A 15,568-nucleotide genomic window follows, 5' to 3' on the forward strand; every position below is an offset into this window, starting at 1 on the left:
AAATAGACCTTCTCAATTACACCAATAATCACAGGTGCAATCAATAAGTGACTCTGTAGATAAGAGCTATTTCAGATGGGCATTCAGAGAAATTCTATGTATTCTATGTCCAACAGTATGAAAAGGTAAATTACCTTAGACCAATGACTTACTGTCTTTGAAAGGCTGCTAACAGCCACAATCAAGCCTGAAGCTTTAATCTTTTATTTAGCAACTGAATTTCACAAACACATGATTGCTCCTTATGATAGAGGTAGTTTGAGAAGATGCTGCAGACAACAGATCTGTTAACTTTAAATCAATGACATATGTCTGCTTAGGAAATTCAGAATGCCTTGAACAGACTTCAGCACTTAAAAGCTTGTCCAGACTTTTCCAGAAGGCTTTGATGAATAAAGAGAAGAGTCAATCAAATACAGGTATGTTGTTTTCACAGCCAACATCTGCCCAGACCTTGCACATCACTGGAATTGGATGGCCACAACAAACCAGCTGCATCCATCAGTCTCTGCAGCAGCTAAGGAACAACCATCAGTCAGACTGCTGTGTTTGCAGCTCAGAGGATGACATCTCCTGCTGAGAAGGGCAACCCATCATGGCTAGAGCCACCTCATAGAAATGGTAAAGAGCTCGAGGAGAAACTTCAAATAACCCAGAGAAAGCAGTGTGGGAGAAGATAGCAGCCAGGTAGGAAACAAATGGCTTCAGCTTCCAATACTCAGGCTTGGTTACAGCAACAGTGCTGGGCTTTGTTTGTGAGCTGGAGCCACATGAGAGAGGGAATGGTGATTGTTACGCTGCAGCACAATGGGAAAATCGTTCACGTTGTCATAACCAACATTTTACTTCCCATGTGAAATTTAAATCTGCTCCAGCTGGTGCAGTGACAGTTCTCACAGCCTGCACAGACACTGAGGGAGTGGGAGGGAGAGAGCAAAGCAAAGCAAAGCCAAGCCAAGCAGGCTCACAGCTGAATCTGGAAGGCACCTCTCCTTTTCCTGAAACAGTGCCCTTCCAGGCCACTCTGCATGCTGCTGTGGCAGAACTGGGGCTTTGCATTATTTCATCTGCAGGGAGATTTCTGCTGAAATTTTCTGATTTTCTGCTTCTGCATTTCTGCTGAAGATGCAGGACTGTCAGTTTTCCCTGGGCACTGCAGGACAGAAGGCAAAGTGAAGTTCTTTTGGCTATAAGGGACCTGTAAGCATTGAAAAGCCTGAAAAAGCCTTTCAATATATCGCAGTATTCATTCCCTTAATCTAAACTACCTGATTTCTTTAATGCCTCATAATATGCTTACAATGTTCCATGTACCTCAAAACATTACTTTTTCTAAGAAAAAATATTTGAACCATAATCATGTATTTTTAACAAGAACTAGGGCTGAGCCTCTGCTTGAGGATGAAGTGCTTAGTGTGGGCTTTATATGGGTGACCCAAGAGAGGGTAGGAAGGGGAATGTGGTGCACACAAGAGGTAAAGAACAAAATCATGAACCTGCAGATTGAGATTTAAGCTGCTAAAATGTTTTTTATAATGACAGCTACAACTCTGACCAATAAAGATATTCCAAGGAGAGCTATGATGTGTAAGAAGGTCTGTGAAGATTCTTTACTACCTTCAGAGGCCAGGAGCATAAGGAAAAGAAAGCAGTGAGAACAGTCAACACCCCCATCCCTTATGTCTGAGAGAAAGTGATTCTCCAGAGTAGCCACAAATGTCAAAGTGCTTCAACTTCAGATGGTTATGATAGCTGGCATGCAATGGCAGCCACAGAATCAATTCTGTCTACATTCTGCTTCAATTCCAGATGGATAAATTAGGCCAGTAAGAAATGAAGCAGCAGACAATGACTGGTAAATGACCCAAAAAAACTAGGCCAACAAGATTGCTAAAGAGAGAGAATGTTAGAGCTACAAAACTTGCTAGAGGCGTAGAGAAGTTTTTGAGTGAGTTAATTGTCAGCATCCCTCAAGTTATTATAGAAAATTCTAAAGTTAAGGTTGAGCAATTCAGCCTCTCATGTATGAGAAACACAGCACTTAGTTACTCAAGAAAATTACAGCACTTAATTCTGAGTACAGAATTCAATTTCCAAGGATTAATAAGTAAACACCTTAATTAATGTATGACTTTAAAATAATTAAAGTGAGTCCTTTAAGAGATTTAACATCTTTTTCAGACTTTTATTTGTCCTGAATGATCTTCAGAATAATAATTATGTGAGCATTTCCTATTTGCAATCTTCTACACCAGCCACAGTCAAAAGAGTAATTATAATTAAATTAAATTATTAATGATTTCTGCCTCTAATTGTTATGACTAGATAGACCGTGGTCTGACTCATTTAACTCTTAACTGGAGAAACTCATCAATATCTAATGGTTTATGGGGGAATTTCCATTTGCAAAATACATGCATCTGAAATAATTTGAATTAGAACCACATGGCTTCAATTCTCTAAAAATAACACATGGTAGTATTCTTTGCTTGTAAATCAAGACATTTCCAACGAAGAGAAATTTTGTAAAAGGAATTTAAAGTTGCTAATGTATATCTGAAATATATAAAAGGTCTAACTTTGTCTAGCCTGTGCAAAATTGTGTTAAAAATATCACTAATATTATAACTGTACCTCTGGGGAGATACTTGCAAGTGAAAGAGCAATTACTGCTACTGAAAAACCTTCTGAGGTTTTAAATTGTTAAATCCTTTTATGCAGAGTTGGATTACCTTTAACACTTAAAAAATTGTAGGATCCATTTAAAGCCAGTAGGAAATACTAAAAATACTCAGAATATTTCAGATTAGAAGACATAGTCTGAAAACATGATCTGCTTGCTCAAAACAGTGGGAGGCAGTAACAAGCACTCAGCTGATACCTCTGTAATGTTAATTTATATATGTGTGTGTGTGTGTGAATCTCCACATGTACAAACTGTACACGTGCGCACACACATAAACACAAATTTGCAGTCTAGAGCTGGATAACTCCTAAGTGCCAGTGAAAGAAAAATGACCTTTTGTGCTGTGCAGTCTTTTCAGGTCAGTCTCATCCTCTGGTGAGGACAGCAGTGAGGCTTTTTCCAGATCAGGCTCACTTCAGGGAGAGACCATCAGGATGCTGTCTGAGCCACACAGAGCAAAGAGTGAGAGGGAGGATGAAATCCAAGATATAGCAGGGAGCTGTAGGGGCAACACAGGAGTGAAAAATGAAGAATTCAGATGGCTTAGCACAAAAATGAGAAATGATGCTTCCTGGTAGATAAACCCATTTTTTCAGGAATGTCAGCAGAGGACATTTCCAAACTGGCTGTGGTGCTTATGCTGCAGTACTCACAAACAAGTGGTGACTTGGCAAATAAAATAATTATTGAAAGGAGGAGCAGAATAATTTCAATCCACTTTGCCACAGGTCTTTAATCAGAACAACCTTTCCGATATATGGACACTTCAAAACAAATAATGTAGAAAATCAGGCAGAGCTACGTGCTGCACAGCAAAAGCATTTTCAGAAAGGAAGAATAAAGAAGAGGACACTGTGGATGCCTGGCACCAAAGTTACACAACATGCCTGAGAAAGGACACAAGTGATCCTGTCATGGGACCCAGCATGCTGCAGCAGGCAGGAAAAACAGAGAGAGTGTGGGGACTGCAGCTTAATTATCTCCCTGGATGAATTTATATCTAGGAGGAGAGAGAAAAAGACAGCAAAGAGCATTTCAGATCACAGCTATGACCTACCCTGTCAGCACAAGACCTGGGGCTGTCAGGTAAGCTGAGGTCAGCACTGAACTGGAGCTGCCTTTCTAAAAAGACAAGAAAAAGTGAGTGGAATAACAGCAATGAGAGCAGTCAGTGCACAAACCAAAGTCAGGTAATGAAAACCAGGAGGATATGAGAAAAAACATTGTGCATGAGGCTGGAAAGAGGGACAAAAAAGGACCATCTCCTAGTGCAGGAGAGCAGTCCAGGAAATCCTGTTCACCACAGTTTGAGGAGTACAGACATCCACAGGTACAAACTCTGGGACTTTGTACAAAGAGGACGTGCACAACCAGGGCTGTGTCCAGTGAGAAGGTGCTGATCTCCATGCAGCACCTTGGGATCCTGGCACAGGCTGCTTTACCTTGCTCCCAACAGACTGAAGACTCAATCATTTACATCAAGATCAAATAAATATATAGAATAAGGAAGATGAAGCTTTGGACTTAGAAACTGGAACAAGATTTTGGGAAACTTTTGAGATCTTCAATTTCTCTACTACTGTAAATGTGAAATCTGGAATTATTTTACCAATTACTGGAAAGATAGAAAAAAATAAAGACTCTAAAGAATGTATTTGACTGTCAGCAATACTCAGAAGTTTGTAAGAAAGGAATTAAATTAGAAACCTCAAATTCTTAATATAGCTCAAAATTAGGTCATTATATGCTAGAGAGGAGATAAGGAAGAGTTTGGCTGAATGCAGACTGTTACAGAATATCGTGATAACATCTAGTTAAGCAAGGACCATTGTGATTTTTGTCAGAAGTTAAGGGAGTTTTTAATTATAAACAGTAACTAGGAACTTTAATATGTTGCAGAATGTAAAGATTTTCCATTCAAATGTACAGCTTACAAAAAACCTGGAATAATAAACATTAAAATAACACTTAAACCGAACAGTTCCATGAAGGCCAGAGTCAAGGTTGTTGGAATACAACCTATTTTCAATGTCCCAACCTCCATAGGCAGGTAGAGACATTGCCCTTCCTTTTCTACCTCACCTCGACAGTACCTATCTGAAAGGAGGATTATTTTTCTGAGGCTAAATCTAGTGAACATCAAATATAATGTAAACTGCCTGGAAAATTTTACCCTGTAGCTCTTATAGCGCCAAGGTCAAAAATTCGTGTTTGAAGGAAAAAATACATTGCTAAAAGATATGCTCTCTTGAGGTAAAAGTTTCAACATACCATATCACTAAGAAATTTTTAAGAAGTTAATTACTTTTGCAGATTAAAGGGGAAGTGCTACTTTCAGCTCCTAATCATGGGATCTTTTCATACCTTTGCTGCTAGATTAAAGACCCTCCTGTAAAGTACTTTCTATGCATTTTCTTACCTGTGGGCAGTGATTAAACCACTGAATTTTTTTTTTCCTCTCTTCCCTCTCTCTATAACATAAACACATTGCATGCCTTGAGCATATTTCCAGTTTTCAGCCCATCTTTGAGGCTACTGTCTAAACACCATCTAATCTTTTGTCATCCTTACTGAGCGACCATCACAACAGAAGCAGGCTCACTGGTCCTGCTCAATACCCTCCTTTACTCATCCAGGGCTTGTGGTTACTTTTATGGTCACACCATTTCAGCAGGCACTTGTGCTCCTTCAATAACACATCACAACACCCTCCTCCCCTTTGTACTCCATTTCTCCACTTGTCCTCTGGATCCTTCTCTTTGTGAATGCCAGGACATGTGACCCCATGCTATGGCAGAAAGTCTCCATTTAATGGGGTCTGTAGTTTGTCAGTCTCCTCTGGTTTAGGTTCTAAACCATATGTTGAGCCTTTGCTGTTTGCTGTGCATTTAAATCTAAGACCTGTGGCAACCAAAGGAAAGGTTCTTGCCTATAATTTCAACTGTACATCTAAAAGGGAAAAGGTTTGACTAAGGACTGCATAAATTAAACATTTCCTTACATCCAGCAGTGGTTGCACAAGGAAGGAAAGCCTGCGCTGAGCTGTTCAAAATGCTTTTTCTCAGTCTCTTTCATTGTTTCACTGATTTAAATTCAAACTTCCTATTTCCTACATAGATATTTTCTTCTGACTTTGTCTAAGGAAAAAGAATTTTGCTAAAGATTTTTTCATCCTACAGCTCCAGGGCCTTTGAAATTATAACCTGTATGTTTTGTCTGAATCAGCAGTTTCCCCACATCAACCTACAATGAAATATGTAAACCACTTATACCACAGACTCTTTAAGTCATTCCAGATTTGATTGGCAGATTCTGATCTTCCTGGTTTTGTTAAGCAAGTTAATAACACACTGAGAAGATGAGCAGGCTAATGAAGCAGATTGCATGATCTGAAATCATTCCCTTACAGATAAAGTTGGGAACTGCTGATAGTAAGAGGATTTTTTTTCCCCTCTTCCTGTGGGTTCTTTTTCACTTTTGGTGTAGTGCTCTGTTATGCGGCTCTCTGGCTCTGTGCAATCTACACACTGAAGAAAAATAACATCTCAGTGTAACACTGATGATTGACTTTTTGTGTAGTTAAAAAGAAAAAAAAATTAAGTAACCTTCCCTCTTTTCACTCCAATAGTACAAAAACATTTTAAGTGCATGTCCACACTAAGTGGGTCCTTAATCTAATACAGCCCACCAGTGTATCAAAAGATGCAGAAAATTTTTCCACAGTACAACTGTGTACAACTTATTTTTATCCAGGGGAAAAGCATTGTGGTTGAAGTGTAGTTACTTTGAATGTACTATAGCCCTTGACTGGGTGTCACATTGCTTGTGCTGTGCTGTCAGGTGGAATACAACATTGTTATAATGCTGGAATTAAGGCTTCCATACTGACTCAGAATGGCTGGGGGTTTGTTTTGTTTGTTGCAGCACTTAAACTATTCCCCTTATTATCTTAGCAGAGATTAGCTGGTAATTTAACTCTCCTCCCTGCTTTTTTGTTCTCATATATAGGAGCACAGGGAAGGTTTCAGTATGTTTTATTCCAGGTGGAGAGAAACCACCCCTCCATGCTGAAGTTGCATTCTCATGCCATCTTGTCAAGGGCACTGGGACTTGCCAGGTTCAGGCTTGGGCAATGGGCTCAGAGTTAGCAAGGAGGTGTGGGTTTGAAGGAGAGGGACCTTCCTGGAGCTCACAGCAGAACAGCCTTTGTATAATGACCTAAACCTGCAGTGAACCTCTCCCAGTGTGCAAAGGCAGCTGTTGGCTGGAGGAGGCCACTGCATAGTGCCAGGGACAAAAGCGTGTCCATCCCTCATGGCCAGAGCTGGCAGTTCCTGCAGGTTGGAGGGGCAGGACATGTGATGCTTTTCCCAGCAGCCCCAGGGATCTACTCCATAGGAGGCTCTGTTGCAGGGAAGATGGAATTTGCAGGCAGCCCGTTTGTCAACACAAATTATCATCATTAAGGTACAGGTTTCTAACAGGCTGCACAGTCAGGCAGGCACTTCCTGACTTCAGCCTGCTCCTTCTCCTGATAGCAGTGACAACACTTAGGACAATTATACAACTACTTTTGAAAAAAAACCCAAACAAACAAGCAGAAGCTCAATGGAAAGTCTCTCATTCCACTTCTTCCATTTTAGTATTTAGCAGAGGGAAGATCTGAAAAGCAGAATTTGTGTTACCAGAAAGTTTCAACATTAATATTCTTCTAAGAACCAGTTCTCTAAAAGTTCCAGGAAAAAAAAAAAAAAAAGAAAAAGACAAGAAAGCTTACAGTGAAATGACTGGCTTAGCTATAGGTGTACACAAAAGCACATTTAAAGAACACTTAATGTGCAGCATCAAAGCCAAAGTGTTAGAAAGCAGCATGAACTCAAATACTGAAAAACAACATCAAAAGGCAGACTGAAGCTGTGAATGAAGGTTCTAAAGACAGCCTTAATTCTAACAGTTCCTCAGTTTGGTGTGTTTGACTTTCAGCTTCATTCACGCTGTTTGAAATCAGTTTTCTTTTTTGTGATAGCTTCTAGATTTCAAAAGACATTAAAAATACAGAGATTCTGTCATGTAGAACATGAAATATCTGGTTAATCAACAGCTTTGAGCATCTGTGATTCAATACCCAGATTTCTGACACATTACTGGAATAGCTGACAGCACTAATACAGTCATTTTGTATGAGAACAATATTATAAGTGAATAGCCATTTTGCTAGCAGGTTTTCAGATATTTACTGAGAGCAGAGGAGTCACAAAGCTCGGCTTTTACATCCAACTTGGAAAGACTCATGCATATAATTGTTTCACCTTCCTCCTCCTCTCCCCCAACAACCAATTTGGTCCCAGTTTGTTTCCAGCCTCCAATTCTGTCTTTTAAAGTTTGTTCCTTTCCTTTCCAGTCAGCAAGTCATGTTGCAGCTCCCTACTCACACCAACCTCTCTCCTGCTGATCAGCTTGCTCCATTCAACTTGATCCAGTGCTAGAAGCTCAATCTCTGCTTGATTTCTTCAAGCCCAGCATTTGTCCCCCTCACAGAAACCAGTCAGTTCTCTCTTCTATTCCATCATGGTGCCTCTGAAGGGGAGGCAGACTGAAGCATTTGGCAGAGAAGATAACGACCAAGGCCCCCTGTTTTCAATCCTAATCCTAGTTGAGGGCAGCTGAAGTGAATCATTTATAGGGCTGGTCCTTTAGAGCCTGTAGGGCTTGCAGCAGCAGCACAAGATCAGTGAGTGTGGTCCCAGTTGGGGCATACACAAACTAAGAAGGGAGACGTTTCACAGTAATATATTGTGATATTTTAGTGGCTAAAATCTGTACTAAACCACTTCATAAAAACAGTAAGAGATGCTCTCTTCTTATAATAGCCATAGTGCTCAAAGTTTTCAAATAATGGGCCTTGAAGACAGAACTATTACAAAATCACTGAAAGGTGTTATTGTGGACAGACCTCCTTTCATCAAGCCTCTTTGTTAAAAACATTGCAGCTGCTTTGGCTGGACTCTGTAAAATCATCCATCTGAGGGCAGTAATTGCTGAGGGCATAAATCAAGCTAAAAGCTTAACTTTCAGCTATGTTCTAATTAGTGGAGAACAAGGTCTTGCAATGGAAAGAATCAGGGAATAAGTGACTGTAACTGCTTCCAGCTCACTAACAAATGGGCTAACAAAAGTAGTGTGAGAAGAATATGAATAATGTGTTTTATTGCTTTCTCTTCTCCCAGAAATTCCCATTAGTCCCAAAATAAACTCTTCCTGCTGCATTTCTCAGGTGTTATTGAGTACCTGGGAAACAAATCTAGGAATGAATGAAAACACTGACTGTGCTGGAGAATCTTGCCTGGCTGGCAGTGTGCTGCAGGTTAAGGCAAACAGCTGGAGCAGAGTGATGGGCTGATGGGAACAGTCACTCATTCTGTTGTTCAGACTGCAAGGCACTACACAATTCTAACAGATCAAAATGTAAAGAGACAGCAGTACCTGTGGGGTATGCAGACACCATGTTTACAAAGAACCCCTTACCTCAGAGGCATGGCCAGCTGCACAGCTTCAAGGCAGGATATTTGTTGAGGTTGAATTGCTTTAGAATTTGCAAATTTCAGCCCTCCCTGCAGAGAAGTGAGCCCTCTTATATTGACCTGAATTCACTGATACTTGCTTGTTTGGCTCCCTAAAATCTCAGGTAATAGACTGGTTACGTAAGGGAATAGGGATTCACTTGCACCTTCACAGACCCCCTAAAAGGGACCAAAAATCCATAGCTTATAGTTAAGGTAATTTGTAGAGTAAGTTTTCTTCTTAGCTATTCAATTGCTAATTAGAAAATAATTAACTGGGCACAGCAAAAAAAAACCCAACCAGCCAACCCAAAAGCTCGTTTCCTTGTGGAGTTAACTAAGCAAGTAAAAGCTGCCTAGAGCACCAAGTTACTACTGAAATTGCTCAACTGAAGTCAGCCAGGCAGCCTTTAAACTCAGCCAATGAATTCTGATTGATCCAGCTGTGTTCTACAGCTTCTTTCTGAACTGGAGGATGCTGCTACAGGAACTTGAATTTATGTTCTGGCAAGGAAGCTGCTGAGCTGCCAATGTCTTCATCAGCCTGACCTTTCTTTTCATAGGCAGCAAAAACTCATTGGGAGTACAGGTGGTCTCCTTTTTCTTGTTTCCATGCAAAGAAGATCCTATGATAAAAAGGTTACTAGCCTGATTGGGATGACAACTTTCTTTTTCTCAAATAGTGAAATGTCAGATAATCTCTTCATTGTGAAAAGGCATATAATTTACAGTGGAAGCTACCTCTGAATTTGTGGAGTTGAAATCAGCTTTGTAAGCCTTAACAGTGTCTGCACAAGAGCAATTTCAGATCTTCAGACATGATCTAGTTCCATGTCTTCACGCATAACCAACCTGAAACATCTTTGTGACAGAGCATCCAGAGAGGTTTTCTCCAGCTTGGGCTTCTCTGTTTGTTAACTAGGTTGTGCTGTTTCACTCATTTCAGCTAACCAAGAATTTTTGGTCAGCTGCCTAATTTTGCCTAGGTTTGTTTGGATTTGGTAGCTATCTGTAGGCAGTAGACTTACTAGGCAGGTGCTTTAGAGAGATAGAGGGAGGAGGACTTAAAACTGCTTAAATCCACTTCTATTCCATTTTTCTGCCTTCATTGTTTAGTGTTCAAGTGGGGGCTGCCCAATGGCCTGTGTGGCCCATCAAAGGTGGCCTTGACTTTGTGTTAAGCTCTCACTTTGCTTTGGTTCAGGCAGGATGAATGCCTTGCAGCCCCACGAAGCCCCTGTGGTGTGCTAACCCTGGACAGGGTGCTCACAGGGGAGCTGGCAGGCGGCTGTGTGGTGGAGGAGAGCAGCTGCTCATGGCCACTGCCCGCGACTGCTCAGTCCCATCAGCACAGACACACTCAGCGGATTCCTGGGAACAACACGTATGACCAGACATAATGTGCAAAAATGTATGCTTTATTTTGACACCCAAATTCATTATATGAGGCTGGGTAGGAAGTTTTCTCAGAAACAGCCTATGTGACTTCAAATTCGGTCATGAAAACTGGAATTTCTATATGCAGAGAGCAACACCACAGCAAGAGCATATTTTTATTCTGGTAGCAGCTATTCAGATTTCTGTTGATTGCATCATTCTCTGAAAGTTATCTTTTTTTTTGGAAGAAATTCCTCTTGATTAATCTCAGACAGAAAGTGAACAGTAAAATCTGTTCAACCATTTTATTATCATCAATGAATCACCAAAACTAAAACTGATTTTTAAATGTGTTACGTGTGTCCGTGAGGAATTTACTAGGACAATATATCTCATACTCTGGTTATTTCACTGACTTTATTTTTATAGGGAAGAAAATCAGGTAAAGTAGTAATGGTTCACTGACTGTAATTGACCAAAACCCCACAATAAATCAAAACCAGACTTCCAAAGCATTGAAATTATGTCATTTATCTTAAGGAAAAAAAAAAAGTCAAAAGCATAAAAAGCATTTTGGTCAAATTTGATGTTACAAAACATTTTTATATTTATTTAATATCATGTCTCCTACTCTGTAGATATACTGTATATTTTCTGAAAAAATAATATGCAAACAGATTATTGCATAACACATCTCTTCCAAATTAACCCAGAAATATTCACTAAATTAATTTTTAACACAATAAGAAAAGTGTTTTAATATTTTACTTTTGAATTCCAGAGATATTCTGTGGAAAGCAGCACCTATTTACTTTTTTGTAAGCCATTATGAAGATGGAATTGGCCTCTCAGACAAAATAACGGAGGTGATTATAACACAAGCTGAATAAAGGAGCTTACTGAGTGGATTCTTGCAGAGTGAGTATTTCATCTTGGCTCTGTGTGTGTGTGTGATATTTTGCATAATGGTCTACAGACTTCCTACAATTTTACTGTTACAGAATATACATATACAGAGTGCTGAGACACAGAGAAGTGGATTTCACATTATGTCTATGCTTATTTAGGGTCACTGTCTATGTGGAATGAGTAAAAGTAATATTAAAAGAAAACAATTATGAAACAGAAAATATTTCAGTATGCAAACAAAGAAAAATACTGTATTTTAGTTTAGAGACAGTTCAAGCATATACAGCATATACATAATAAAGCTCAGTGTTTTGTCTTTTTTTTTTGTATTAGCTAAAGAAGCAGACGTGAAATCGTTGAATATTGGCTTAAAACTTGACAACCACCTAGTGCATTCTTCTTGCTCACCTTTTAAAAATACACAATCTGAGATGGATACATTGCACTGCTGGAGTTTACAATATATATTTCAAATTTACAAAAATACAGAAAAACAAGATTTCTTGCACTCAGATACTGAGCATTAACCCTTTGAGTACTAATTCCCACCTGCAACACTGCAGAACACATTCATCTGACTTACATGTTTTTATAACATTCTAACAATTATAATTGTCATTTATGTACACTATTAGGAAATTTATTCCTACATATTAAAAAAAAAAAGAAGGTAGAGTCTAATAAATTGCTTATAACAGAAAAATATGGAGCTTAAATATAGTGAAGATTTCTGCCACATATACACAGAGAATCGCTGACTGATGGTCTCTCAATGGAATTTTCTATTTCCTCTCTGAAGCAATTACATAAGTCTGTGTGAAGACATCACAGCAAACTTTCTTGTGTGGCTGTACAGAATTGTGCTTTTTCTCTCATTTCTGGATCCAGTGTTCACTTTCCACTGTAGACATTTTTCTCACAGCTCTATGCTCCCATTCACTTTCTGAAATCTATTATTATTCCGCACCCTTCCTATTTGTAAAAAGCAGTTTTATTTCATATAGGGATCATTCTGATGCAGTTCTGTACTGTGAGTTGATGCTTTGTGTCCAGATGTTCATGGAAATATGAAAAAAATCTTGCCAAGAGCCTTGTTAATAGAGAATGCTACTGACCCTGGAATGCCCTACAATTCAGCAGAAATCATGAACATAAAGAGCTTCTCTGAAGGTCAAATTTGCATTAAAGGATTAAGACAATCTGAAATTTGCTAGGGGAGGAAATGGGTTTTCAGAAAGCAAGTGGTGAAATTAATAGATGGATTCTAAGAAGGTGTTTTTAGAAAATTACTGAACTTCCTTTTTCTTGACGACTCTGGACTACATTGATCATGTAACTAAATAGACAGTATCATATATACAGTATCTCTGAACTAGAATAAGCTACTTTAAGAAAATAACTGTAGTCCTCAAAGAGTTAATGATAAAACTGCTCTACCTTAACAGATGTGGAAAGGTTACCGTGGAACAGCTTACAGGTTTGTTTAAAAGGCATACTTTACAAAGAAGTGTAAAATCTGTTGAGACAATTGCTATTACACTGCACAGTGCCACATACAATGAGTAGTGCATGCTCTGTAAAGACATTAGAGTGGACCCTTATCAAAGCTATCATATAACCTTATACAAAGGATTGTGCCACTTAAACTAGTGCAGAGTGATTTTTTTTTCCTGTAGATTTATAATGCTCTAGATTAATATCAATAGGGTTTGTCACAGCCTTGTACCACACTTTTTTTGTTCTTTTTTTTAAACACATGTAACACTATAAAACAGCAAATGGTATATCCTGACATATGTCATGCAAAATACAACCAATACAGCACCAAAGATGTAACAGAGACATTACCTAGCACTTCTCTCCAACAAGAAAAAAGACAGAACAGAGACTGTACATTACATGACTTTACAGGCCATATGCTACAGAAGGTTTTTAGAGGCAGTATCACTTTTGTATATCTAAAAAGCTGCAATTTTATAAAATCCTGTTTATCATTTCTACCATAGCCACTTCTGATTAAAATTCATGGCACAGTAATAATATTTTTCTACAAAAATAAATAAGTAAAAGTTTAGGATGCTGATATGTTTATAAAAAGTGTCTGAAGTTACTACAGAAAGAAAGTGAAAACAATGAATGAAAATGATGTTTCTAAAGAAATGCCATTCTGTAAAACAAAAGGATATTGCCTCTCTTATTCAATTTTCTAGACTTCATTTTCTCATTACTTTCAGAATAATTTTATAACTTTCTTTTAAAAATAATTTCACTTTAAAACTGTCACTATCCCTCTTTCTTTAACACTTACAAAGAAAATGAAAAGCTGTACAATTTACTGATGAGCTACACAAACATATCACCATATTTATTTTGGAAAAAAACCAAAGATAACGATGGTTTAGGGCAAAAAACACATTATGATGGCCCGTGAACTACACAGTAGTTTCATTTTTCCAAGGGCCAGTTTTGATATTTCCCGTACTATCTGAGCTGTATATCATGGCTTCATGCATGTTTCCCTTGAGAATCCCGTTGTGATTTGTTGTGTTAAATGGCAATGACTGTGTCCGTGGGTGCATTTCAAAGTGAGCTGGGTGGTGCACAGTGTCACTGTCTGGCATTTTACCACAGCTGTATATGACAGTACTTGCGTCGCTGCTCTCGGGCTGGTTGACAGTGGGGTACGGGTCACTCTTGGAGCAGCAGGCCCGCCTGTGGCCCACCTGGCTCTCGTGCGTGCTGTGGGGACTGTCTGTGTGGGAGCTGTGGATGCTGCCGTCGATGCTCGAGGGGATGTGGTAGGCATACTCCCTTTCCCCTGCAGACCTGTGCCGACTGAAGTAACGTGGCTTAGTTCTGCTTTTCAGACATCTGTGAATGTGCATGTTGGGTCTGAAGGTTCCCTCATTGTGGACGTGAATGTGAGCGTCATCGTCAAGCAGCTGATCACAGTGCATTTTTGCACAGCACGGTGTCACGGGCGACAGGCAGTTAACGTGGTTCTGCACTGCTTGCAGGTTGGTGAGTTTGCAGTGGCTGGCTGCTGGGTGATTGAACACAGCTGACTTGTTGGGACATGGAGATTCCTGCAGACAAGGTGCGTGAACTTGGGTGTCGCCGTTGACGTTGACCTTTGGGCGCACATTGACTTGCACAGAGTAGGTGTTTCTTTTGGATGGGCAACAGGACCACCAGCAATGCCACACATCGTCTCGCTTTGCACAGTGATGGATCAGGATGAAAAGCCCCAAGGTCACACAGAAAGCTCCATAAAGACAGCTAAATATCATATCCAAGAAATGGCCTTGAGACACTGCAAGTGCTCCAAAGGTCCAAGTGGCAGTAAACAGGAACAAAGTGAATGCTGCGGCTCGAAGCTGAGCCTTAAATGAATGCTCATTTTCCAATAAGGAAGAAGAAATCATGGGGCAGGTTGCCTGGGGAACGGACACAGAGTCTGTAATGTGACCATGGCCCATGTCAGTGCTTGGCATTCTCTGCGGATCCTCTGTCTTTTCCTTCAGCTCATACTTGCGTTCGGGATGGCGCTTCAGCTGCACGTACGTGCAGAGAAAGTAAACACAGGTCACCAGCACAATGAATGCCACTGGCCCGTAAAAAGCACCGAGGCTGGGCTCCCAGGCCATCCAGCAGCTGAAAACAACAACAAGAGAGAGTCAAGAACATTTCAGAGCCCACATTAGATGTGATGGACAACTGACAGTTGTCTGACTAGTATGACACAAAAGTATCTCAGAAGTTCAGCTTGTGGATAGAGGGAGCCTATCTTTAATATTAATTAAACTGAGGCATCACTTTCTAATTTTTTAATAGAATAGAATATATGCTATAATTTACAGATTATTAAAACTGAAAATTTTCAAGAAATGTAGGTCAGTTTAGACTCCAGAATTGCAGTGAAGTGTAAAACCATTTATGTCAACCCTTTTTTCTGCTATTAAAAATGTCAGCACTAATACTTTGATTAAAAAGCAAATGAGGCATAGTTTATGCACACCATGTGAGCAATAGAAAT

At 39.6% G+C, this 15,568-nt stretch overlaps 1 protein-coding gene across 1 annotated transcript in view; it reads right to left on the reverse strand.

Annotated features, from left to right (window-relative positions):
• Positions 1–10,643: 10,643 nt before the first annotated feature.
• Positions 10,644–15,568, reverse strand: part of LOC139595648 (adhesion G protein-coupled receptor A3-like) — a 158,353-nt gene continuing 153,428 nt past the window's right edge. The window contains exon 17 of the mRNA XM_071439187.1: positions 10,644–15,186. Coding sequence (XP_071295288.1) covers positions 13,965–15,186 — 1,222 coding nt within the window. The 3' untranslated portion in view covers positions 10,644–13,964. The remainder of the gene's footprint in view (positions 15,187–15,568) is intronic.

The sequence above is a fragment of the Agelaius tricolor genome, unplaced genomic scaffold (assembly GCF_023055355.1).
Source record: "Agelaius tricolor isolate 1412-34295 unplaced genomic scaffold, bAgeTri1.0.p SCAF_13, whole genome shotgun sequence".
NCBI classification, from domain to species: Eukaryota; Metazoa; Chordata; class Aves; order Passeriformes; family Icteridae; genus Agelaius; species Agelaius tricolor.